Source organism: Heterodontus francisci, chromosome 19, assembly GCF_036365525.1.
Source record: "Heterodontus francisci isolate sHetFra1 chromosome 19, sHetFra1.hap1, whole genome shotgun sequence".
In the NCBI taxonomy this organism is placed as follows: Eukaryota; Metazoa; Chordata; class Chondrichthyes; order Heterodontiformes; family Heterodontidae; genus Heterodontus; species Heterodontus francisci.
In genome coordinates, this window is record NC_090389.1 from 93,416,449 (window position 1) to 93,442,368 (window position 25,920).

At 45.5% G+C, this 25,920-nt stretch overlaps 1 protein-coding gene across 8 annotated transcripts in view; it reads left to right on the plus strand.

Moving 5' to 3' along the window:
* LOC137380312 (6-phosphofructo-2-kinase/fructose-2,6-bisphosphatase 4-like) overlaps positions 1 to 25,920 on the plus strand; it is a 447,018-nt gene that overhangs the window by 280,202 nt on the left and 140,896 nt on the right. For all 8 annotated transcript variants that reach the window (XM_068052234.1, XM_068052235.1, XM_068052233.1 and 5 more), the window contains 3 exons: positions 14,655 to 14,751; positions 14,863 to 14,929; positions 17,820 to 17,894. In XM_068052234.1, coding sequence (XP_067908335.1) covers positions 14,655 to 14,751; positions 14,863 to 14,929; positions 17,820 to 17,894 — 239 coding nt within the window. The remainder of the gene's footprint in view (positions 1 to 14,654; positions 14,752 to 14,862; positions 14,930 to 17,819; positions 17,895 to 25,920) is intronic.

A 25,920-nucleotide genomic window follows, 5' to 3' on the forward strand; every position in this document is an offset into this window, starting at 1 on the left:
AGGCCATCAATATTATAGACAGGTTTTAAATTATGCACCTATTTTGTTTTTCTGTCGTGAACTTGCATCTCTGGCCAGTCAGAATTCCCACTGCCATGAATAAGTCATGCAGTATAGTCCGACTGTTAGTTGTTACTGTCCACAGCTTCATCCATGTTTCATACACCCTTGTATTCCAGTTAAAAGTGATTAAAAGTTAATTCAGGTTAAAGGGAGGGTCCACCCAGTAACTCCACAGAATGGCTAGTCAGGGTTCCTCAGTAACTCAGACTCAGTCGTGAATAAAGCTGGTTTGTTAGCACATGTAAACTGTTGGGAGTTGGGCTCAAGTCATAGTTTGGGTCTGGTGTGTTTTGCTGAGCTGTTTTTAGCCAATATATTTTGTTGGGTTAGTGGTGTGCTCAGTACTTCCCCATCCAACAGAAATATTTTGTGTTATATTTTTAACGTCGATCCTAACCAGTGTACAGGAGTAAAGATTCAGGTTGTTGGTATAACTGTACGATTTATTGGAGTACATCCCAGAAATTCATCATGTAAAAATTGACTGGATCAGATTTACTGCATTTTAATTCAGTAAAACCTGGGGTTTGCAGTTTTATCATTGCTTCTAAACAAGCCCACTGACATATATAATACATGCCATACCATTACTTCAAGCTGGTCCTTGATGACAGTGTGGAGCACCTTAACTAGAGATAGTGTGTGGTACCAGGTGACTAAGGAGGGAAAGTGATCTTTCAATTATAGTATGAAGAAAAAAATCCAGTACATTGCATGGAAAGCACTACCCTCATAGTTAGCATGGGAATTGACAGTGAACCTTGCAGGAATATGGTTCCATGGGGACTAGTGGGAAAGAGATGGAGGAGCAAATCTGCAAGCAAACCTCAAAGATGTAAAAGCTATAGAGTAGTGATAACAGGGACTTCAATTATCCTAATATAGAATGGGGAACATAGAAGCAGGAGTAGACCATTCAGCCCATCGAGCCTGCTCCACCGTTCAATTAGATCATAGCTGATCATCTACCTCAATGCCACATTCCCACGCTATCCCCATATCCCTTGATCTCATTAGTATCCAGATAACTATCGATTTCTGTCTTGAACACGCTCAATGATTAGAGCTTCCACAGCCTTCTGGGGTGGAGAATTCCAAAGATTCACCACCCTCTGAGTAAAGAAATTCCTTCTCTTCGCAGTCTTAAATGGCCTGCCGCTTATTCTGAGACTGTATTCCCCTAGTTCTAGACCCACCAGCCTGGGGAAACATTCTATCTATATCCTCCCTGTCACATCCTGTAAGAATTTTGGAAGTTTCAATGAGATCACCTCTCATTCTTCAAAACTCCAGAGAAAACAGGCCAAGTTGCTGCAATCTCTCCTCAGACAATTCCCCTATTCCAGGGATTAGTTTCGTGAACCTCTGCACTCCCTCTATGGCAAGTATATCCTTCCTTAGATGAGGAGACCAAAACTGTACACAATACTCCAGGTACGGTCTCACCAAGGTTATATACAATTGCAGCAAGACTTCTTTATTCTTGTACTCAAAACTCCTTGCGATGAAAGCCAACATACCATTTGCCTCTCTAATAGCTTGCTGCACCTGCATGCTAGCCTTTAGTGACTCATGAACAAGGACACCCAGGTCCCTTTGGACATCAACACTTCCCAACCTCTCATCATTTAAGAAATACTCTGTCTTTCTGTTTTTTCCTCCAAAGTGGTCACACTTATTCACATTATATTTCATCTGCCATGTTCTTGCCCATTCACTTAGCCTGTCCAAATCCCCTTGAAGCCTCCTCACAACTTACATTTCCACCTAGTTTTGTCTCATTGGCAAATTTGGAAATATTACATTTGATCCCCACATCCAAATCATTGATATAGATTGTGAACCCAGCACTAATCCTTGTGGTACCCCACTAGTAACAGCCTGCCATCTGTGAATGACCCGTTTATTCCTACTCTGTGCTTTCTGTCTGTTAACCAATTCTCAATCCATGCCAGTATATTACTCCCAATCCCATGTGCTCTAATTTTGTTTGCTAACCTCCTGTGTGGGACCTTATCAAAAGCCTTCTGAAAATTCAGGAATCTCCTGTATCTGTGCTACAAATAACATCCTCAAAAAACTCAACAGGTTTGTCAAACATGATTTCCCTTTCATAAATCCATGTTTACTCTGCCCAATCACATCATTATTTTCTAAGTGTCTAGTTATCACATCTTTTATAACAGATTCTTACATTTTCCCTTCTACTGACGTCAAACTAACAGGTCTGCAGTTCCTCATTTTCTCTCCCTCCTTTCTTAAATAGTGGTGTTACATTTGCTACTTTTCAGTCTGCAGGAACCTTTCCAGTATTTGTAGAATTTTGAAAAATAACCACCAATGCATCCACTATCTCTATAGCCACCTCCTTCAACACTCTGGGGAGGCGGTGGTGTAGTGGTATTGTCACTGGACTAGTAATCCAGAGACCCAGGGTATTGTTCTGGGGACGAGTTCAAATTCTACCACGGCAGAAGGTGGAATTTGAATTCAATTAATAAAAATATGGAATTAAAAGCTAGTCTAATGATGGCCATGAAACCATTGTCGATTGTTGTAAAAACCCATCTGGTTCACTAATGTCCTTTAGGGAAGGAAATCTGGTGTCTTTCCCTGGTCTGGCCTAAATGTGACTCCAGATCCACAGCAATGTGGTTAACTCTTAAATGTAAGATGTCATCTGAAATGGCCTAGCAAGCCACTCAGTTGTATCTAACCGCTACGAAGTCAATAAGGAATGAAACCGAACGAACCACCCGGCATTGACCTAGGCATTGGAAACGACAATGGCAAACCCAGCCCTGTCGACCCTGCAAAGTCCTCCTTACTAACATCCGGGGGCTTGTGCCAAAGTTGGGAGAGCTGTCCCACAGACTAGTCAAGCAACAGCCTGACATAGTCATACTCACGGAATCATACCTTACGGGCAATGTCCCAGACACCACCATCACCATCCCCGGGTATGTCCTGTCCCACCGGCAGGTCAGACCCAGCAGAGGTGGCAACACAGTGGTATGCAGTCGATATAGATTTGCCCTGGGAGTCCTCAACATTGACTCCAGACTCTATGAAGTCTCATTCCATCAGGTCAAACGTGGGCAAGGAGACCTCCTGCTGATTACCACCTACCACCCCCAGCTGATGAATCAGTGCTTCTCCATGTTGAGCACCACTTGGAGGAAGCACTGAGGGTGGCAAGGGCGCAGAATGTACTCTGGGTGGGGGACTTCAATGTCCATCACCAAGAGTGGCTCAGTAGCACCACTACTGACCGAGCTGGCTGAGTTCTAAAGGGCACAGCTGCTATAGGACTGGGTCTACGGTAGGTGGTGAGGGAACCAACAAGAGGGAAAAACATAGTTGACATTGTCCTCTCCAATTTGCCTGTCGCAGATGCATCTGTCCATGACAGTATTGGTAGGAGTGGACCGCACAGTCCTTGTGGAGACGAAGTCCCGTCTTCAAATTGAGGATACCTTCCATCATGTTATATGGCACTACCACCATGCTAAATAGGATAGATTTAGAACAGATCTAGCAACTCAAAACTGTGCATCCATGAGGTGCTGTGGGCCATCAGCAGCAGAATTCTACTCAACCACAATCTGTAACCTCATGGCCCAGCATATCCCCCACTCTACCATTACCATCAAGCCAGGAGACCAACCCTGGTTCAGTGAAGAGTTCAGGAGGGCATGCCAGAAGCAGCACCAGGCATACCTCAAAATGATGCGTCAGCCTGGTGAAGCTACAACACAGGACTACTTGCATCCCAAACAGCGTAAGCAGCATGCGATAGACAGCTGAGCGATCCCATAACCAACAGTTCAGATCTATGCTCTGCAGTCCTGCCACATCCAGTCGTGAATGGTGGTGGACAATTAAACAACTAACAGAAGGAGGTGGCTCTACAAATATCCCCAACCTCAGTGATGGGGGAGACCAGCACATCAGTGCAAAAAATAAGGCTGAAGCATTTTCAACAATCTTCAGCCAGAAGTGCAGAGCCTGTTTCAGTGCTGTATCTCTCTATGACTATGTCTATGACTATGATCCATCTCTGCCTCCTCCTGAAGTCGGCAGCATCACAGATGCCAGACTTCAGCCAATTCATTTCACTCCGCATGATATCAAGAAACAACTGAAGGCACTGGATACTGCAAAGGCTGTGCATCCTGACAATATTCCGGCAATAGTACTGAAGACCTGTGCTCCAGAACTTGCCGTGCCCCTAGCCAAGCTGTTCCAGTACAGCTACAACACTGGCATCTACCCAGCAATGTGGAAAATTGCCCAGGTATGTCCTGTACACATAAAGCAGGACAAGTCCAACCCAGCCAATTACCGCCCCATCAGTCTACTCTCATCATCAATAAAGTGATGGAAGGTGTCATCGACACTGCTGTTAAGTGGCACTTGTTTAGCAATAACCTGCTCAGTGATGCTCAGTTTGGGTTCCACCAGGGCCACTCAGCTCCTGACCTCATTACAGCCTTGGTTCAAACATGGACAAAAGAACTGAATTCAAGAGGTGAGGTGAGAGTGACTGGCCTTGACATCAAGGTGGCATTTGACCGAGTATGGTATCAAGCAGCCCTAGCAAAACTAGAGTCAATGGGAATCCGGGAGCAAACTCTCCGCTGGTTGGAGTCATACCTGGCGCAATGGAAGATGGTTGCGGTTGTTGGAGGTCAATCGTCTCAGTCCAGGACATCACTGCAGGAGTTCCTCAGGGTACTGTCCTAGGCCCAACCATCTTCAGCTGCTTCATCAATGACCTTCCTTCAATCATAAGGTCAGAAGTGGGGATGTTCGCTGATGTTCAGCGCCATTCACGACTCAGATACTGAAGCAGTCCATTTAAAAATGCGGCAAGGCCTGGACAATATCCAGGCTTGGGCTGATAAGTGTCAAGTAACATTCGCACCACACAAGTGCCAGGCAATGACCATCTCCAACAAGAGAGAATCTAACCATCTCCCCTCGACATTCAATGGCATTACCATCGCTGAATCCCCCACTATTAACATCCTGGGGGGTTACCATTGACCAGAAACTGAACTGAAGTAGCCATATAAATATTGTGGCTACAAGAGCAGGTCAGAGGCTAGGAATCCCGCAATGATTAACTCACCTCCTGACTCTGTAAGGCACAAGTCAGGAGTGTGATGGAATACTCTCTACTTGCCTGGATGGGTGCAGCTCCAACAACACTCAAGAAGCTCGACGCCATCCAGGGCAAAGCAACCCGCTTGACTGGCACCCCATCCACAAACATTCACTCCCTCTGCCACTGACGCACAGTGGCAGCAGTGTGTACCATTTACAAGATGCACTGCAGCAACACACCAAGGCTCCTTAGACAGCACCTTCCAAACCCGCGACCTCGACCACCTCGAAGGAAAAGGGCAGCAGATGGGAATACCACCACCTGCAAGTTCCCCTCCAAGCTGCACACCATCCTGACTTGGAACTATAGCACCGTTGCTTCACTGTCGCTGGGTCAAAATCCTGGAACTCCCTTCCTAACCGTACTGTAGGTATATCTACCCCACATGGATTGCAGCGGTTCAAGAAGGCAGCTCACCACCAGCTCAAGGTCAATTAGGGATGGGCAATAAATGCTAGCCTAGCCAGTGATGCCCGCATCCCTGGAACGAATAAATAAACTCATTTGGTCCGGAGATTTATCAACCAGTTAATTTTACAAGTACTACCTCTTTATTAATAATAATTTCTTTCAGTTACTCATTTTTGCAAGTTCCTTGGTTGTCTAGTATTTCTGGGTGATTTTGGGGGAACAGTGCGAAGGGCAGTGGTTGTGGGGAGGTAGGGGATGAGGAATTCCTGAAGTGTGTACAGGAGAATTTATTGATATGTGTGTTTGTAGCCCAGTGAGGAAGGATGCACTGCTGGATCTAGTTGTAGGGAATGAAGTGGGGCAACTGGAGTGCATTTCAGTGGGGGAGCATTTAGGAAACAGTGATCACGATATTAAGTTTAAAGTAGTAATGGAAAGGGACACGGAACAATCAAAGATAGTCGACTGGAAAGGGGCTAATTTCAGTGTTGAAAAGGTATCTGACCCAGATATAGGAACATAGGGGCAGGAGTAGGCCATTCAGCCCATCGAGCCTACTCCGCCATTCAATACGATCATGGCTGATCATCCACTTCAATGCCTTTTTCCCACACTATCCCCAGATCCCTTTATGTCATTGGTATTTAGAAATCTGTCAATCTCTGCTTTAAACAAGCTCAATGACTGAGCTTCCACAGCCCTCTGGGGTAGAGAATTCCAAAGATTCACAACCCTCTGAGTAAAGAAATTTCGCCTCATCTCTTTACTACGTGGCTTTCTCATTTTCAAATTGTTTCCCCTGGTTCGAGACTCCCACATCTTAGCTGCATCTACCCTGTCTATCCCTTTAAGTATTTAGTAGGTTTCAATGAGATCACCTCTCATTCTTTGAACCTCTACAAAATACAGGCCCAGTTTCTCCATTCTCTCTTTATAGGACAGTCCCACCATCCCAGGAACAAGTCTAGTGAGCCCTCGTTACACTCCCTCTATGGCAATAATATCCTTCCTAAGTTAAGGGGACCAAAACTGCACATAGTACTCCAGGTGCAGTCCAACCAACGTTATGTGCAATTGAAGCAAGACTTCACTACTCCTGTACTCAAATCCTCTTGCGATAAAGGCTAACATACCATTAGCCTTCTTAATTGCTTGCTGCACCTGCATGTTAGCTTTCAGTGACTTATTGACAAGGACATCCAGGTCCCTTTGTACATCTACACTTTCTAATCTCTTAACATTTAAGAAATACTCTGCACATCTATTCCTCCTGCCAAAGTGGATAACCTCACATTTTTCCACATTGTGTTCTATCTGCCATTTTCTTGCACTAAATCCGTCCAAATCCCCTTGAAGCCACTTTGCATTTTCCTCACAATACACATTCCCACCTAGTTTTGCGTCTTCCGCGAACTTGGAGATATTACATTTGGTCCCCACATCCAAATCATTGATATATATTTTGAACGCTGGGGCCTAAGTACTGATTCTTGTGGTACCCTACTAGTCACAGCCTGCCAACGCGAGAATGACCTTTTTATTCCTACTCTCTGCTTTCTGCCTGTTAACCAATCCTTAATCCATGCCAGTATATTAACTCCTATCCTATGTGCTTTAATTTGCTAACCAACCTCCTGTTGGGGACTTTATCAAAAGCCTTCTGAAAATCCAGCTTTACTACCTCCACCGACTCCCCTTTATCAATTCTGTTGGTAACATTCTGAAAAAACTCTAACAGGGTCATCAAACATGATTTCCCATTCATAAATCCATGTTGACTATGCCGATCAGACCATTATTATCCAAGTGTCTATTTATCACATCCTTTAGAATAGATTCTAGCATTTTCCCTACTACTGATATAAGGCTAACAGATCTGTAGTTCCCTGTTTTCTCTCTCCCTCCCTTCTTAAATAGTGGGATGGCATTTGCTAACTTCCAATTTGCAGGAACCGTTCCAGATGGATTGGAATCGGAGATTGGCAGGTAAAACAGTAAATGAGCAATGGGAGACCTGCAGAAAGGAGATAGTTCGGGTACAGACTAAACATATTTCCACAAGGGGAAGAGGAAGGGTTTCCAAAGCTAGAACTCCCTGGATGATAAAAGGTCACGAAAAAAGAATGAAACCGGACGGACCACCCAGCATCGACCTAGGCACCGGAAACGACAACGGCAAACCCAGCCCTGTCGACCCTGCAAAGTCCTCCTTACTAACATCTGGGGGCTTGTGCCAAAGTTGGGAGAGCTGTCCCACAGACTAGTCAAGCAACAGCCTGACATAGTCATACTCACGTAATCATACCTGACAGACAATGTCCCAGATACTGCCATCACCATCCCTGGGTATGTCCTGTCCCACTGGCAGGACAGACCCAGCAGAGGTGGCGGCACAGTGGTATACAGTAGGGAGGGAGCTGCCCTGGGAGTCCTCAACATCCACTCCGGACCCCATGAAGTCTCATGGCATCAGGTCAAACATGGGCAAGGTAAACACCTACTGATTACCACCTACCGCCCTCCCTCAGCTGATGAGTCAGTACTCCTCCATGTTGATCAGCACTTGAAGGAAGCACTGAGGGTGGCAAGGGCACAGAATTTACTCTGGGTGGGGGACTTCAATGTCTATCACCAAGAATGGCTTCATAGCACCATTACTGACCGAGCTGGCCGAGTCCTAAAGAACATAGCTGCTAGACTGGGTCTGCGATAGGTGGTGAGGGAACCAACAAGAAAACATACTTGACCTTGTGCTCACCAATCTGCCTGCTGCCGATGCATCTGTCCATGACGGTATTGGTAGGAGTGACCACCGCACAATCGTTGTGGAGACGAAGTCCTGTCTTCATATTGAGGATACCCTCCTTCGTGTTGTGTGGCCCTACCATCGTGCTAAATGGGATAGATTTCGAACAGATCTAGCAACACAAAACTGGGCATTCCTTGAGGCGCTGTGGGCCATCAGCAGCAGCAGAACTGTACTCAACCACAATCTGTAACCTCATGGCCCAGCATATCCCCCACTCTACCATTACCATCAAGCCAGGAGACCAACCCTGGTTCAGTGAAGAGTGCAGGAGGACATGCCAGAAGCAGCACCAGGCATACCTGAAAATGAGGTGTCAGCCTGGTGAAGCTGCAACACAGGACTATCTGCATGCCAAACAGCGTAAGCAGCATGCGATAGACAGAGCTAAGCGATCCCATAACCAATGGATCAGATCTAAACTCTACAGTCCTACCACATCCAGCCATGAATGGTGGTGGACAATTAAACAACTAACTGGAGGAGGTGGCTCCACAAACATCCCCATCCTCAATGATGGGGGAGCCAGCACATCAGTGCAAAAGATAAGGCTGAAGCATTTGCAACAATCTTCAGCCAGAAGTGCAGAGTTGATGATCCATCTCTGCCTCCTCCTGAAGTCCCCAGCATCACAGATGCCAGTCTTCAGCCAATTCGATTCACTCCGTGTGATATCAAGAAACGACTGAAGGCACTGGATACTGCAAAGGCTATGGGCCCTGACAGTAGTCCGGCAATAATACTGAAGACCTGTGCTCCAGAACTTGCCTTGACCCTAGCCAAGCTGTTCCAGTACAGCTACAACACTGGCGTCTACCCGGCAATGTAGAAAATTGCCCAGGTATGCCCTGTACACAAAAAGCAGGACAAGTCCAACCCAGCCAATTACTGCCCCATCAGCCAACTCTCAATCATCAGTAAAGTGATGGAACATGTCATCAACAGTGCCATAAAGCGGCACTTGCTTAGCAATAACCTGCTCAGTGATGCTCAGTTTGGGTTCTGCCAGGGCCACTCAGCTCCTGACTTCATTACAACCCTGGTTCAAACATGGACAAAAGAGCTGAACTCAAGAGGTGAGGTGAGAGTGACTGCCCTTGACATCAAGGCAGCATTTGACCGAGTATGGCATCAAGGAGCCTTAGCAAAACTGGAGTCAATGGGAATCGGGGGAAAACTCACCGCTGGTTGGAGGCATACCTAATGCAAAGGAAGATGGTTGTGTTGTTGGAGGTCAATCATCTGAGCTCCAGGACATCACTGCAGGAGTTCCTCAGGGTACTGTCCTAGGCCCAACCATCTTCAGCTGCTTCATCAATGACCTTCCTACAATCATAAGCTCAGAAGTGGGGATGTTCGCTGATGATTGCACAATGCTCAGCACCATTCGTGACTCCTCAGATACTGAAGCAGTCCATGTAGAAATATAGCACGTCTTGCACAATATCCAGGCTTGGGCTGATAAGTGGCAAGTAACATTTGCGCCACACAAGTGCCAGGCAATGATCATCTCTAACAAGACAGAATCTAACCATCTCCCCTTGACATTCAGTAGCATTACCATCACTGAAACCCCCACTATCAACATCCTAGGGGCTACCATTGACCAGAAACTCAAAAGAGTTATACAGCCCGGAAACAGGCCCTTCAGCCCACGTGTCTGTGCCGGCCATCTAGCACCTAACTATTCTAATCCCATCCCTGAACTGGAATAGCCATATAAATATCGTGGCTACCAGAGCAGGTCAGAGGCTAGGAGTCCTGTGGCAAGCAACTCACCTCCTGACTCCCCAAAGCCTCTCCACCATCTACAATGCACAAGTCAGGAGTATGATGGAATACTCTCCACTTGCCTGGATGGGTGCAGCTCCAACAACACTCAAGAAGCTCGACACCATCCAGGACACAGCAGCCCGCTTGATTGGCACCCCATCCACATGCATTCACCACCGACGCACAGTGGCAGCAGTGTGTACCATCTACCAGATGCACTGCAGCAAGACACCAAGGCTCCTTAGACAGCACCTTCCAAACCTGTGACCTCTACCAACTAGAAGGACAAAGGCAGAAAATGCATGCGAACACCACCACCTGCAAGTTCCCCTCCAAGCCGCACACCATCCTGACTTGGAATTATATCGTCGTTCCTTCCCTGTTGCTGGGTCAAAATCCTGGAACTCCCTTCCTAACCGCACTGTGGGTGTACCTACCCCACATGGACTGCAGCAGTTCAAGAAGGCAGCTCACCATCACCTTCTCAAAGGCAATTAGGGATGGGCAATAAATGCTGGCCTGGCCAGTGACGCCCATATCCCATGAATGAACAAAAAAAATGATTAAATATATCGTGATTAAAGTGAAACAGCAGAACTAAACGTATGATAAATGTCATACTATAATGGAGAACTAAGCTGAATTCAAAAATGCAGTGGAAAACTGAAAAAAGAATGAGGAACAAAGGAAGTGTGTGTGAATAGATTAGCAGGTAACATAAAAAGAAACAAGAGATTCTTTTGTAAACACAGAGTAAAAGGGTAGTCAAAATAGTGCCCATTAAAAAAACCTTGTAGATGCAAAGGGTGTGACTGAGGTACTAAATGAGTACTTTGCATCTGTCTTCATTAAAGAAGATGTTGCAGTAATACAGAAATTGGATAGGATAAAAATAAATTAAGAGGAGGTATTTGACAGTGGTCAAAGTGGAAAAGTCCAGATGGGATGCATCCCAGGCTGCTGAGGGAAGTAAGGATGGAAATAATGGAGGCTCTAACCACAATCTTCCAATCCTCCTTCAGTATGGGGGTGGTGCCAGAGGACTGGAGCTTTGCAAATATTACACTCTTGTTTAAAAAGGGGAGAAGGATAAACCCAATAACTACAGGCCAGTCAGCCTAATGCTGGTGGTGAGACAATTTTTACAGACAGTAATCTGGGACAAAATTAATTGTCATTTGGAAGAAAATGGGCTCATAACTGAAAGCCAGCATAGATTTATTAAAGGAAAATTGTATCTGACCAATTTGGTTGAGTTCTTGAATGAAATAATGGAGAGGGTTGATGATGGCAATGTGGTTGATGTGTTGTGACTTTCAAAAGGTGTTTGACAAAGTGACACATAATAGATTTGTTACCATAATTAAAGCCCAAGGATTGAAGTGGCAGTGACTGTGGGTACTAAAATGAGAAGCTTTTTGTATCCCACCGCTGCCACCGTGTAATGAGAAACTTCTTAATGTTTTCTGATGCAACATAAAATGAGATGTGTGGAGTTCAGATTGTTTGAAGATCTCAAAACAGATTTATTAAATAACTAACAACTATATATGGTACAGAGCTATCTATTTACAGGTCTTGCCTCGAAGTGTTACAGTAGCTGAGTGAGACTGGCATGTAGTCACATGACTGCATCCTAGCACCTGGCTCATTAGCATACTAAGATCTTAAAGGCAATCACCAAACAGGTATAAAATTAGATAAGGGATAGATGGCAGAAAATAGTGTTGAACGGTTGTTTATCGGACTGGTAGTTTTGGTGGACATCCGATCTTTTCTAGTAGTCTGAAGAGACCACGTCTGCTGACGAGGTCAGAGGCTTTGGTGAGATCAATGAAAGCAACGTAGAGGGGCATCTGTTGTTCACGGCATTTCTCCTGTAGCTTTAGGACACCACACTTTAGGAAAGATGTCAGGTCTTCGAGAGAATGCCGAAGAAATTTACCAGAATGGTGCCAAGGATAAGAGACTTCAGTTACATGGGCAGACTAGAGAAACTGGGATTGTTATTCTTAGAGCGGAGAAGGTTGAGAGCAGATTTCATAGGGATGTTCAAAATTATGAGCAGTTTTGATAGAATGGATAGGGAGAAATTGTTTCCAGTGGCAGGAGAGTTAGTACCAGAAGACACAGATTTGAAATAACTGGTAAAGAGCCAGAGGCGATCTGGGGAGTTTCTTTTACACAGTGAGCTGTTGTGATCTGGAATGTTCTGGCTGAAAGGATGGTGGAAGCAGATTCAATAATAACTTTCAAAAGGGCATTGGATAAATACTTGAAAAATGGAAATTTGTAGAGCTACGGGGAAAGTGCAGGGGGACATGAGATTAATTTCAAAGAGTTGGCATATAGAAACATAGACCAGAAGGAGGCCACTTGGCTGATCGTGTCTGTCCTGGCCAAAAAGAGCTATCAGGCCTAAACCTACTTTCCAGTACTTCGTCTATGGACCTGTAGGTTACGGCACTTCAAGTGCATATCCACGTACTTTTTAAATTCAATGAGGGTTTCTGGCTCTACCACCCTTTCAGGCAGAGAGTTCCAGACCCTTAGCACTATCTGGGTGAAAAAATTTCTCAACTTCCCTCTAATCCTTCTGTCAATTAATTCAAATTTGTGCCCCCTGGTTATTGATCTCTCTGCTAAGGAAAATAGATCCTTCCCATCTACTCTATTTAGGTCCCCCAAAATTTTATACACTTCAATTAAATCTCCCTTAACCTCCTCTGTTCGAAAGAAAACAACCCCAGCCTCTCCAGTCTTTTCTCAGAGCTAAAATTATTCATTTCTGGCAACACCTTCATAGATCTTCTCTGTACCCTCTCTAGTTTGATTGCTTCCTTCTTGCAATGCAGTGACCAGAACTGTACACAGTACTCTAGTTGTGGTCTAACTGGTGTTTTATACAGTTCCAGCATAACCTCTCTGATCTTATTTCCATACCTCAGTTAATAAAGGAAAGTATACCATATGCCTTCATAATCACCTTATCTACCTGTTTATCTTCAGGGATCTGTGGACATGCAGTCCATGGTCTGTCCGTTCCTCTACACTTTTCCATATTCTTCCATTTATTGTCTGCAAAGTATTCATTAAGAACTATGCCTGCATCTTGCGCCTCCTCACACACATTACCTTTTTGGTCTCTAGTAGACCCTACTCTTTCCTTAGTTATCCTCTTGCTCTTATATATTTATAAAACATCTTTGGCTTTTCCTTGATCTTACTTGACAATAATTTTTCATGCCCTCTCTTTGCTTTCCTAATTTCCTTTCTAATTTCACCCCTGCACTATAGGCTTTTTGCACTGTTGAGCTCCTGGTATCTGACATAAGTTTCTCTTTTTTGCTTTATTCTACTCTGCATGCTCTTTGCCACCTGGCAGGGAGGGGAGAGTCTAAATTTGGGAGTCCCAAAAGTTCTTTATGGGAACATTTGTTCTGAACCCTCTGTAACTCTTCTTAAATGTCTCCCACTGCTCTAACACTGATTTACCTTTTAAATAGCAGTTTCCAGTCTACTTTTGCCATATCATATCTCAGCTTGGTAGAATTAGCTTTTGCCCAATTTAAAAGTTTAACCTTGGCCTATCTTTGTTTCTCCATAACTATGCTAAATCTAATTATTATGATCACTACCACCAAAGTGCTCTCCCACTGATACGTCTCATACCTGCCCAACTTAATTTCCTAAGTTTGGAACTGCCCTTTCTCTCGTTGACAACAGGGGTGATGGGCCAAAATCCTCCTTCTGTATTGTAAGATTCTATGATTAGCTCCCCTGAGGTGACTCTAGTTGAATCATCGTTCTGTCTGAACTGGAGCACCTTGGGCACCTGACCCAAGTAGGCCTCTGATATGTTAGATATTGAAGGTTGAGTAAGGGCAAGGTGTACCATCAGTGCCAATCTCCTCACCCAGCGTTCACACGTGTGTATGCTGTAGCAGGAGTTGGCCACGGATCATGAGCAGGAACTCCGACTGTTTTTGTCACTCATTCCATGGCTGATTAATTGTAGAGCCACTTTGGCTGAGATCAGCTAACTCTACATACTGGGGATGAGATCAAGGTCTGTATAGCTTGGTATCAAATCACATCTCGTCTTGCAGTGTGTTTATCCTTCAATCCATTGGGGATGCTTTTCCATGGATTTGAACTTGAGTTTCATTGCTTATATACATCTCCTATGTAGAGATTGCCTGGCTGTAAGTTTTGGGATCACAGTGCTAATGTCACAATATCATATACTCTTAGGTATGAAGAATGGCAAGTTTTATGATGTTTTGTTTCCTTGTGAAGATTCATATCAAAACTCCGTGAAATATTGTACTTAAATGAGTTTGTGTTGGTATTTGAGGTGTGTAACACATTCTCACAGCAATCCATTGATGTTAGGTAGTGTCCAAATGGATAATTCTTCTATCTTCACAGCATTTAATGTTGGGCAGTATCGACGTGACCTGGTGAAGACCTATAAATCCTTTGAGTTTTTCCTTCCTGACAATGAAGAAGGCTTGCAAATCCGAAGGTAATGCTCAGTGGGCTTCAGTTCCTTAATATCATGTATGTTTGTTGTTTATCAACCATTGTAGACGTATGCAAGATGCCGATTGATTGTCTAATGGCTTTCTGTCTGCAGACAATGTGCATCAACAGCCCTGAATGATGTGAAGAAATATCTTGATGAAGAAGGAGGCCAAGTTGCAGTAAGTGACAAAGATGCAAGATATATTGTCCAATCGAGTTGCTCAGGAAGTGCTTCATGTACTGTGAACTACCTTGAAATGCAGTAACCATCATGCAAATGAGTTCAAGGGAGGGAACAGCGATATCCTGGAGCATATCAACATTACAAAGGAGGAGGTGTTGGAGGTTTTGAAGCGCATTAAGGTGGATAAATCCCCAGGGCCTGACCAGGTGTATCCTGGGATGCTATGGGAAGCAAGGGAGGAGATTGCTGGGGCCCTGGCCAAGATTTTTGTATCATTGTTAGCCACGGGTGAGGTACCGGAAGACTGGAGGATAGCTAATGTTGTGCCTTTATTTAAGAAGGGCAGCAGGGATAAGCCAGGGAACTACAGGCCGGTGAGCCTTACATCAGTGGTGGGAAAGTTATTGGAAGGGATTCTGAGAGACAGGATTTATCTGCATTTGGAAAGGCATGGTCTGATTAGGGATAGTCAGCATGGCTTTGTGCGTGGGAAATCATGTCTCACAAATTTGACTGAGTTTTTCGAGGAGGTGACCAAGAGGATTGACGAGGGCAGGGCGATGGACGTTGTCTACATGGACTTTAGCAAGGCCTTTGACAAGGTCCCGCATGGTAGGCTGGTCCAGAAGGTTCGAACACATGGGATCCAGGGTGAGCTAGCAAATTGGATACAGAATTGGCTTGGTGACAGGAGGCAGAGGGTGGTAGTGGAGGGTTGTTTTTCAGATTGGAGGCCGGTGACCAGTGGTGTGCCGCAGGGATCGGTGCTGGGCCCTCTGTTGTTGTCATATATATGAATGACTTAGATGTGAATGTAAGGGGCAAGATTAGCAAATTTGCAGATGACACCAACATTGGTGGTATAGTGGACAGTGAAGAAGGTTGTCTAAGGTTACAACAGGATATAGATCAACTGGGAAAGTGGGCAAGGGATTGGCAAATGGAATTTAATGCAGACAAGTGTGAAGTGATGCATTTTGGGAAGTTAAACCAGGGCAGGACATATACAGTGAATGGCAGGGCCCTGGGGAATGTTGTTGAGCAGAGAGAACTTGGGGTGCAAGTACATAGTTCCCTGAAAGTGGCAACACAGGTAGACAGGGTGGTGAAGAAGGCGTATGGCATGCTTGCCTTTATCGGCCGAGGCACTGAGTACAAGAGTTGGGACGTCATGTTACAGTTGTACATAACGTTGGTTAGGCCGCATTTGGAGTACCGTGTGCAGTTCTGGTCGCCGCACTACAGGAAAGATGTGATTAAGCTAGAGAGGGTGCAGAAAAGATTCACAAGGATGTTGCCTGGTTTGGAGGGCTTGAGTTATAAAGAGAGATTGGATAGGCTGGGTCTGTTTTCCCTGGAGCGAAGGAGGCTGAGAGGGGACATGATAGAGGTATATAAAATTATGAGAGGCATAGATAGGGTAGATAGCCAGAGTCTGTTTCCCATGGTAGGGGTGACTAAAGCTAGAGGGCATAGATTTAAGGTGAGAGGGAGTAGGTTTAAAGGGGATCAAAGGAGTAAACTTTTCACTCAAAGAATAGTGGGTATCTGGAATGAGCTGCCTGAGGAGGTGGTGGTGGCAGGAACAGTAGCAGCATTTAAGAGGCATCTGGACAGGTACTTGAATGAGCAAGGTATAGAGAATATGGAATTAATGCAGGCAGGTGGGATTAGTATAGATAGGCATTATGGTCAGCATGGATGCGGTGGGCCGACGGGCCTGTTTCTATGCTGTATGACTATGACAAGCCAATTTGGCACAGAAGAGCCAATGAATAGAAATGCAATGAATGGCCAGTTAAAGTTTGTCTGGTGGAATTGGTCAGGACACTGGGGGAAGTCTCTACTGTTGTTGATAGTAACAAAGGATCTTCAGCATCCACCCAAAGCCACCAGAAGAGTCAGTCAGGTCCTCAGTTTAGCACCTCAGACAATACAGTGCTTTTTCAGTACTGCACTAGATTGTCAGTCTGGGCTATGTGCTTAAGTGATGCAACCTTTTAGCCCAGAGGCAAAATAGTCCTAAATGTGGCAGGTTGATGCCTTGAAATGTTAGCGCATTCTGAACTGTCTGATGTAGGAATGTTAACATGGGAACACGAGTAGGCCTGTTCAACAGTTTGAATGATTGTAAGTTGAAGGGGTGATAAAACAAACAGATTTAATTTCTTTTATTTGTTTCTGAGATGTGGGCATGGCTGGCTGGGCCAGCATTTATTGCCCTTCCTAACTGCCCTTGAATGGAGTGGCTTGCTAGGCCATTTCAGAGGGCATTTTAAGAGTCAACCACATTGCTGTGTGGTCTGGAGTCACATGTAGGCCAGACCAGGTAAGGACAGCAGATTTCCTTCCCTAAAGGACAATAGTGAACCAAATGGATTTTTACAGCAATCTACAATGGTTTCATGGTCACCATTAAACTAGCTTTTAATTCCAGATTTATTAATTGAATTCAAATTTCACCATCTGCCGTGGTGGGATTCGAACCCATGTTCCTGGAGCATTAGCCTGGGCTCTGGATTACTAGTCTAGTGACATTACCACTAAGCCACCTCCTCCCTCAATTATTCTATTTGAATTAAATCGTAGCAGGTTTGACAAATAATCGCTGCTTAAAGACAATATTTGGACATACAGATGGGAAAAGCTCTCTTATTTCAGACTGATTTTATTCCTAGGCTGAAACTCAGTGCTGGAATAAGTAGGACAGGTCTGAGGATGAACAAAGAGTAGTGAAAAGAGTTCAGTATACTGCAACAAGTAATGGACTTCAGCACCCTTATCGGTTCTATTGCTTTGTGTATTAGGGACTGTTTCCTCCCATTCTTGTTTCTACCCAGCACCCCCACCACTTACTGAAAATACTTCTAATAATCTCTTAACAGGTCTTTGATGCCACAAACACGACACGGGAACGGAGAGAAACCATTATAAATTTTGCAGAACAGAATGGATACAAGGTTAGTTTGGAATGATTGCTGGGTGTGCAGGATTGACTCTGCCTCGAGGCATTGCAGGGCTATCCTATTTCATGCTGCTGAATTGTAAACCTATGAGGAGACAAATACTGCTGCTTTTAACTTCTAGTGTTTACCGTATTTACTCAAATACTGTGCTGCTTGCTCAGAATCCTCGATGTACTGCAGCAGAAAGCGCAACAAAGAAAAATAGAATGGATGTGAACACTGTTTCTTGCAGAACGATGCAGGGATCATCCCCCGTGGTTTATAGAGCTATACAGCTGATGCATCTCTCTTTTCCATGTTGTCAGCATTGTCCTCACCCCATCCAAGCCACTTGCTCTTTGTGCAGTCCCTTTACCCTTCAGTGCCCTTGTATTTCGTTATTCCCTGCTGTCTTTTTATGTATTCTTGTTGCTTTTATATTTTACCATTTTATTACTATTTGGTTCAGTTCTTCAGGTCCATATGTTGCACCACATGTGAGTTGACAGCAACCACCAGATTTGCCTATCTACCATTACTCAGTTCCTTTTGATATCATCTGTCCATCTGAAGCCCGGGATACCGTACCTCCTCAAGCTGGTACTGCCCAGTGCAGTGTCCCCAGAAGGAACAAGCAGGAAGTTGGCAGTAAATGGACTGGCGTGGTGAGCCAACCGTGTCGATGCTCTTCAGCCAGTCCTGCCTTTACTTTGGTCCTGCATCATCCTCAGTTCTCACTATAGTTTTTAACTGAAGCAGGATTGTTTTTTATTCATTCATGGCTTTAGGAGGCATTGCTGGAAGGCCAGCATTTATTGCCCATCCCTAATTGCCCTTGCGAAGGTGGTGGTGAGCCGTGTTCTTGAATATAACTGAGTGGCTTGCTTGGCCATTTCAGAGGGCAGTTAAGAGTCAACCAGATTGCTGTGGGTCTGGAGTCACATGTAGGCCAGACCTGACCAGATTTCCTTCCCTAAAGGGCATTAGGGAACCAATGGTTTTTACGGCAATTGATGAAAGTTTCATGGCACCATTACTGAGACTAGCTTTTTATTCCTGATTTTATTTAATTAATTGAATTTAATTGCCCCAGCTGCTGTAGTGGGCTTTAAACTCATGTCTCCAGGTCATTAATCCAGACCGCAACAGCAGATTATTATTATTCTCGTGTGTGTATATGTTGGATGAGGCATGTCCAATTAGATTGACTGACCTGGATAAATGAATTGTGTTCACATACACAGCTGTGCTGGGTGAATTAATTTTACACGACCACCTACCAGGCAGGAAACCTGAGGATAACATCAAAAATCATTCCACTAAGTCTTTGGCTGATCTTAGAATCGCTATGATAACATCTGCAAAAGACCTGGAGCAATCCTCTACCTTTCAGCAGCTCTTGACTGGGCTCTTTAGCCTGTGGAGCCTGATTGGTGCAGTGTGTGGAGGATGTCGAGTGCTGGAGGAAGTAACAGTGCTGAGACGTTGCGATAATGTACCCCATTCTTCAAACGAGAGGTGTAGTTAGATACAGGTAACCTAGTGGTGATGATACTGGGTTCAATAAATCTGATCATTTATGGAATGGCACCAGATGACATGCCCATGAAAAGTGCTAGGTTTTTGTGAAAAGAACAACTGGTTTACTAATGTCTACATGTACTTTATTTAATTTGTTTTTGGGATGTGGGCGTCGCTGACTAGGCCAGCATTTATTGCCCATCCCTAATTGCCCTTGGCTTGCTAGGCCATTTCAGAGGGCATTTAGGAGTCAACCACATTGCTGTGGATCTGGAGTCACATATAGGCCAGACCAGGTAACGACAGCAGATTTCCTTCCCTAAGTTCCCCAAGATATTAGTGAATCAGATGGGTTTTTAAAACAATTGACAATGGTTTCATGGTCACCATGAGACTAGCTTTGAATTCCAGATTTTTTTTATTAATTGAGTTCAAATTTCATCATTTGCTGTGATGGGATTTGAACCCATGTCCCCAGGACATTAGCCTGGGCTCTGGATTACTAGTCCAGTGATATGACCATGACACCACTGCCTCCCTCTGTAGTTAAAGCTGTGCTTTTAGCTCAGTCACTGTGGTTAAATCTGTGCTTTTAGCCCAGTCACTGTGGTTAAATCTGTGCTTTCAGCCCCAGTCACTGTGGTTAAATCTGTGCTTTCAACCCCAGTCACTGGTTAAATCTGTGCTTTCAGTCCCAGTCACTGTGGTTAAATCTGTGCTTTCAGTCCCAGTCACTGTGGTTAAATCTGTGCTTTCAGCCCCAGACACTGGTTAAATCTGTGCTTTCAGCCCCAGACACTGGTTAAATCTGTGCTTTCAGCCCCAGACACTGGTTAAATCTGTGCTTTCAGCCCCAGACACTGGTTAAATCTGTGCTTTCAGCCCCAGATACTGGTTAAATCTGTGCTTTCAGCCCCAGACACTGGTTAAATCTGTGCCTTCAGCCGCAGACACTGGTTAAATCTGTGCCTTCAGCCCCAGACACTGGTTAAATCTGTGCTTTCAGCCCCAGACACTGGTTAAATCTGTGCTTTCAGCCCCAGACACTGGTTAAATCTGTGCCTTCAGCCCCAGACACTGGTAAAATCTGTGCTTTCAGCCCCAGACACTGGTTAAATCTGTGCTTTCAGCCCCAGACACTGGTTAAATCTGTGCTTTCAGCCCCAGACACTGGTTAAATCTGTGCCTTCAGCCCCAGACACTGGTTAAATCTGTGCTTTCAGCCCCAGACACTGGTTAAATCTGTGCTTTCAGCCCCAGACACTGGTTAAATCTGGGCCTTCAGCCCCAGTCACTGTGGTTAAATCTGTGCTTTCAGCCCCAGTCACTGTGGTTAAATCTGTGCTTTCAGCCCCAGTCACTGGTTAAATCTGTGCTTTCAGCCCCAGACACTGGTTAAATCTGTGCTTTCAGCCCCAGACACTGTGGTTAAATCTGTGCTTTCAGCCCCAGACACTGGTTAAATCTGTGCTTTCAGCCCCAGACACTGGTTAAATCTGTGCTTTCAGCCCCAGACACTGGTTAAATCTGTGCTTTCAGCCCCAGTCACTGTGGTTAAATCTGTGCTTTCAGCCCCAGTCACTGTAGTTAAATCTGTGCTTTCAGCCCCAGTCACTGGTTAAATCTGTGCCTTCAGCCCCAGACACTGGTAAAATCTGTGCTTTCAGCCCCAGACACTGGTTAAATCTGTGCTTTCAGCCCCAGACACTGGTTAAATCTGTGCTTTCAGCCCCAGACACTGGTTAAATCTGTGCCTTCAGCCCCAGACACTGGTTAAATCTGTGCTTTCAGCCCCAGACACTGGTTAAATCTGTGCTTTCAGCCCCAGACACTGGTTAAATCTGTGCCTTCAGCCCCAGACACTGGTTAAATCTGTGCCTTCAGCCCCAGACACTGGTTAAATCTGTGCTTTCAGCCCCAGACACTGGTTAAATCTGTGCTTTCAGTCCCAGTCACTGTGGTTAAATCTGTGCTTTCAGCCCCAGACACTGGTTAAATCTGTGCTTTCAGCCCCAGACACTGGTTAAATCTGTGCTTTCAGCCCCAGACACTGGTTAAATCTGTGCTTTCAGTCCCAGTCACTGTGGTTAAATCTGTGCCTTCAGCCCCAGACACTGGTTAAATCTGTGCTTTCAGCCCCAGTCACTGTGGTTAAATCTGTGCTTTCAGTCCCAGTTACTGTGGTTAAATCTGTGCCTTCAGCCCCAGTCACTGTGGTTAAATCTGTGCTTTCAGCCCCAGTCACTGGTTAAATCTGTGCTTTCAGCCCCAGACACTGTGGTTAAATCTGTGCTTTCAGCCCCAGTCACTGGTTAAATCTGTGCTTTCAGCCCCAGACACTGTGGTTAAATCTGTGCTTTCAGCCCCAGTCACTGGTTAAATCTGTGCTTTCAGCCCCAGACACTGTGGTTAAATCTGTGCTTTCAGCCCCAGTCACTGTTAAATCTGTGCTTTCAGCCCCAGTCACTGGTTAAATCTGTGCTTTCAGCCCCAGACACTGGTTAAATCTGTGCTTTCAGCCCCAGTCACTGTGGTTAAATCTGTGCTTTCAGCCCCAGTCACTGTGGTTAAATCTGTGCTTTCAGCCCCAGACACTGGTTAAATCTGTGCTTTCAGCCCCAGTCACTGGTTAAATCTGTGCTTTCAGCCCCAGTCACTGGTTAAATCTGTGCTTTCAGCCCCAGACACTGGTTAAATCTGTGCTTTCAGCCGCAGTCACTGTGGTTAAATCTGTGCTTTCAGCCCCAGTCACTGTGGTTAAATCTGTGCTTTCAGCCCCAGTCACTGTGGTTAAATCTGTGCTTTCAGCCCCAGTCACTGGTTAAATCTGTGCTTTCAGCCCCAGTCACTGTGGTTAAATCTGTGCTTTCAGTCCCAGACACTGGTTAAATCTGTGCTTTCAGCCGCAGTCACTGTGGTTAAATCTGTGCTTTCAGCCCCAGTCACTGTGGTTAAATCTGTGCTTTCAGCCCCAGTCACTGTGGTTAAATCTGTGCTTTCAGCCCCAGTCACTGGTTAAATCTGTGCCTTCAGCCCCAGACACTGGTTAAATCTGTGCTTTCAGCCCCAGTCACTGGTTAAATCTGTGCTTTCAGCCCCAGACACTGGTTAAATCTGTGCCTTCAGCCCCAGACACTGGTTAAATCTGTGCTTTCAGTCCCAGACACTGGTTAAATCTGTGCTTTCAGCCCCAGACACTGGTTAAATCTGTGCTTTCAGCCCCAGTCACTGTGGTTAAATCTGTGCTTTCAGCCCCAGTCACTGTGGTTAAATCTGTGCTTTCAGCCCCAGTCACTGTGGTTAAATCTGTGCTTTCAGCCCCAGTCACTGGTTAAATCTGTGCCTTCAGCCCCAGACACTGGTTAAATCTGTGCTTTCAGCCCCAGTCACTGGTTAAATCTGTGCTTTCAGCCCCAGACACTGGTTAAATCTGTGCCTTCAGCCCCAGACACTGGTTAAATCTGTGCTTTCAGTCCCAGACACTGGTTAAATCTGTGCTTTCAGCCCCAGACACTGTGGTTAAATCTGTGCTTTCAGCCCCAGTCACTGTGGTTAAATCTGTGCTTTCAGTCCCAGACACTGGTTAAATCTGTGCTTTCAGCCGCAGTCACTGTGGTTAAATCTGTGCTTTCAGCCCCAGTCACTGTGGTTAAATCTGTGCTTTCAGCCCCAGTCACTGTGGTTAAATCTGTGCTTTCAGCCCCAGTCACTGGTTAAATCTGTGCCTTCAGCCCCAGACACTGGTTAAATCTGTGCTTTCAGCCCCAGTCACTGGTTAAATCTGTGCTTTCAGCCCCAGACACTGGTTAAATCTGTGCTTTCAGCCCCAGACACTGGTTAAATCTGTGCTTTCAGTCCCAGACACTGGTTAAATCTGTGCTTTCAGCCCCAGACACTGTGGTTAAATCTGTGCTTTCAGCCCCAGACACTGTGGTTAAATCTGTGCTTTCAGCCCCAGACACTGGTTAAATCTGTGCTTTCAGCCCCAGTCACTGTGGTTAAATCTGTGCTTTCAGCCCCAGACACTGGTTAAATCTGTGCTGTCAGTCCCAGACACTGTGGTTAAATCTGTGCTTTCAGCCCCAGTCACTGTGGTTAAATCTGTGCTTTCAGTCCCAGACACTGGTTAAATCTGTGCTTTCAGTCCCAGACACTGGTTAAATCTGTGCTTTCAGCCCCAGTCACTGTGGTTAAATCTGTGCTTTCAGTCCCAGACACTGGTTAAATCTGTGCTTTCAGCCCCAGACACTGGTTAAATCTGTGCATTCAGTCCCAGACACTGGTTAAATCTGTGCTTTCAGCCCCAGTCACTGTGGTTAAATCTGTGCTTTCAGCCCCAGTCACTGTGGTTAAATCTGTGCTTTCAGCCCCAGACACTGGTTAAATCTGTGCTTTCAGTCCCAGTCACTGGTTAAATCTGTGCTTTCAGTCCCAGTCACTGGTTAAATCTGTGCTTTCAGCCCCAGACACTGGTTAAATCTATGCTTTCAGTCCCAGTCACTGTGGTTAAATCTGTGCTTTCAGTCCCAGACACTGGTTAAATCTGTGCTTTCAGCCCCAGACACTGGTTAAATCTGTGCTTTCAGTCCCAGTCACTGTGGTTAAATCTGTGCTTTCAGCCCCAGTCACTGTGGTTAAATCTGTGCTTTCAGCCCCAGACACTGGTTAAATCTGTGCTTTCAGCCCCAGTCACTGTGGTTAAATCTGTGCTTTCAGTCCCAGACACTGGTTAAATCTGTGCTTTCAGCCCCAGTCACCGGGATTAAATCTGTGCTTTCAGCCCCAGTCACCGGGATTAAATCTGTGCTTTCAGCCCCAGACACTGTGGTTAAATCTGTGCTTTCAGCCCCAGACACTGTGGTTAAATCTGTGCTTTCAGCCCCAGACACTGGTTAAATCTGTGCTTTCAGCCCCAGTCACTGTGGTTAAATCTGTGCTTTCAGCCCCAGACACTGGTTAAATCTGTGCTTTCAGCCCCAGACACTGTGGTTAAATCTGTGCTTTCAGCCCCAGACACTGTGGTTAAATCTGTGCTTTCAGCCCCAGACACTGGTTAAATCTGTGCTTTCAGCCCCAGTCACTGTGGTTAAATCTGTGCTTTCAGCCCCAGACACTGGTTAAATCTGTGCTTTCAGCCCCAGACACTGGTTAAATCTGTGCTTTCAGCCCCAGACACTGGTTAAATCTGTGCTTTCAGCCCCAGACACTGTGGTTAAATCTGTGCTTTCAGCCCCAGTCACTGTGGTTAAATCTGTGCTTTCAGCCCCAGACACTGGTTAAATCTGTGCTTTCAGCCCCAGTCACTGTGGTTAAATCTGTGCTTTCAGTCCCAGACACTGGTTAAATCTGTGCTTTCAGCCCCAGTCACTGTGGTTAAATCTGTGCTTTCAGCCCCAGTCACCGGGGTTAAATCTGTGCTTTCAGCCCCAGACACTGTGGTTAAATCTGTGCTTTCAGCCCCAGACACTGGTTAAATCTGTGCTTTCAGCCCCAGACACTGGTTAAATCTGTGCCTTCAGCCCCAGACACTGGTTAAATCTGTGCTTTCAGCCCCAGACTGGTTAAATCTGTGCTTTCAGCCCCAGACACTGGTTAAATCTGTGCCTTCAGCCCCAGTCACTGGTTAAATCTGTGCTTTCAGCCCCAGACACTGGTTAAATCTGTGCTTTCAGCCCCAGTCACCGGGGTTAAATCTGTGCTTTCAGTCCCAGTCACTGTGGTTAAATCTGTGCTTTCAGCCCCAGCCACTGTGGTTAAATCTGTGCTTTCAGCCCCAGACACTGGTTAAATCTGTGCTTTCAGCCCCAGTCACTGTGGTTAAATCTGTGCTTTCAGTCCCAGACACTGGTTAAATCTGTGCTTTCAGCCCCAGTCACCGGGGTTAAATCTGTGCATTCAGCCCCAGACACTGTGGTTAAATCTGTGCTTTTAGCCCCAGACACTGTGGTTAAATCTGTGCTTTCAGCCCCAGACACTGGTTAAATCTGTGCTTTCAGCCCCAGTCACTGTGGTTAAATCTGTGCTTTCAGCCCCAGACACTGGTTAAATCTGTGCTTTCAGCCCCAGACACTGTGGTTAAATCTGTGCTTTCAGCCCCAGTCACTGTGGTTAAATCTGTGCTTTCAGCCCCAGACACTGGTTAAATCTGTGCTTTCAGCCCCAGTCACTGGTTAAATCTGTGCTTTCAGCCCCAGACACTGGTTAAATCTGTGCTTTCAGCCCCAGACACTGGTTAAATCTGTGCTTTCAGCCCCAGACACTGGTTAAATCTGTGCTTTCAGCCCCAGACACTGGTTAAATCTGTGCTTTCAGCCCCAGATACTGGTTAAATCTGTGCTTTCAGCCCCAGACACTGGTTAAATCTGTGCCTTCAGCCGCAGACACTGGTTAAATCTGTGCCTTCAGCCCCAGACACTGGTTAAATCTGTGCTTTCAGCCCCAGACACTGGTTAAATCTGTGCTTTCAGCCCCAGACACTGGTTAAATCTGTGCTTTCAGCCCCAGACACTGGTTAAATCTG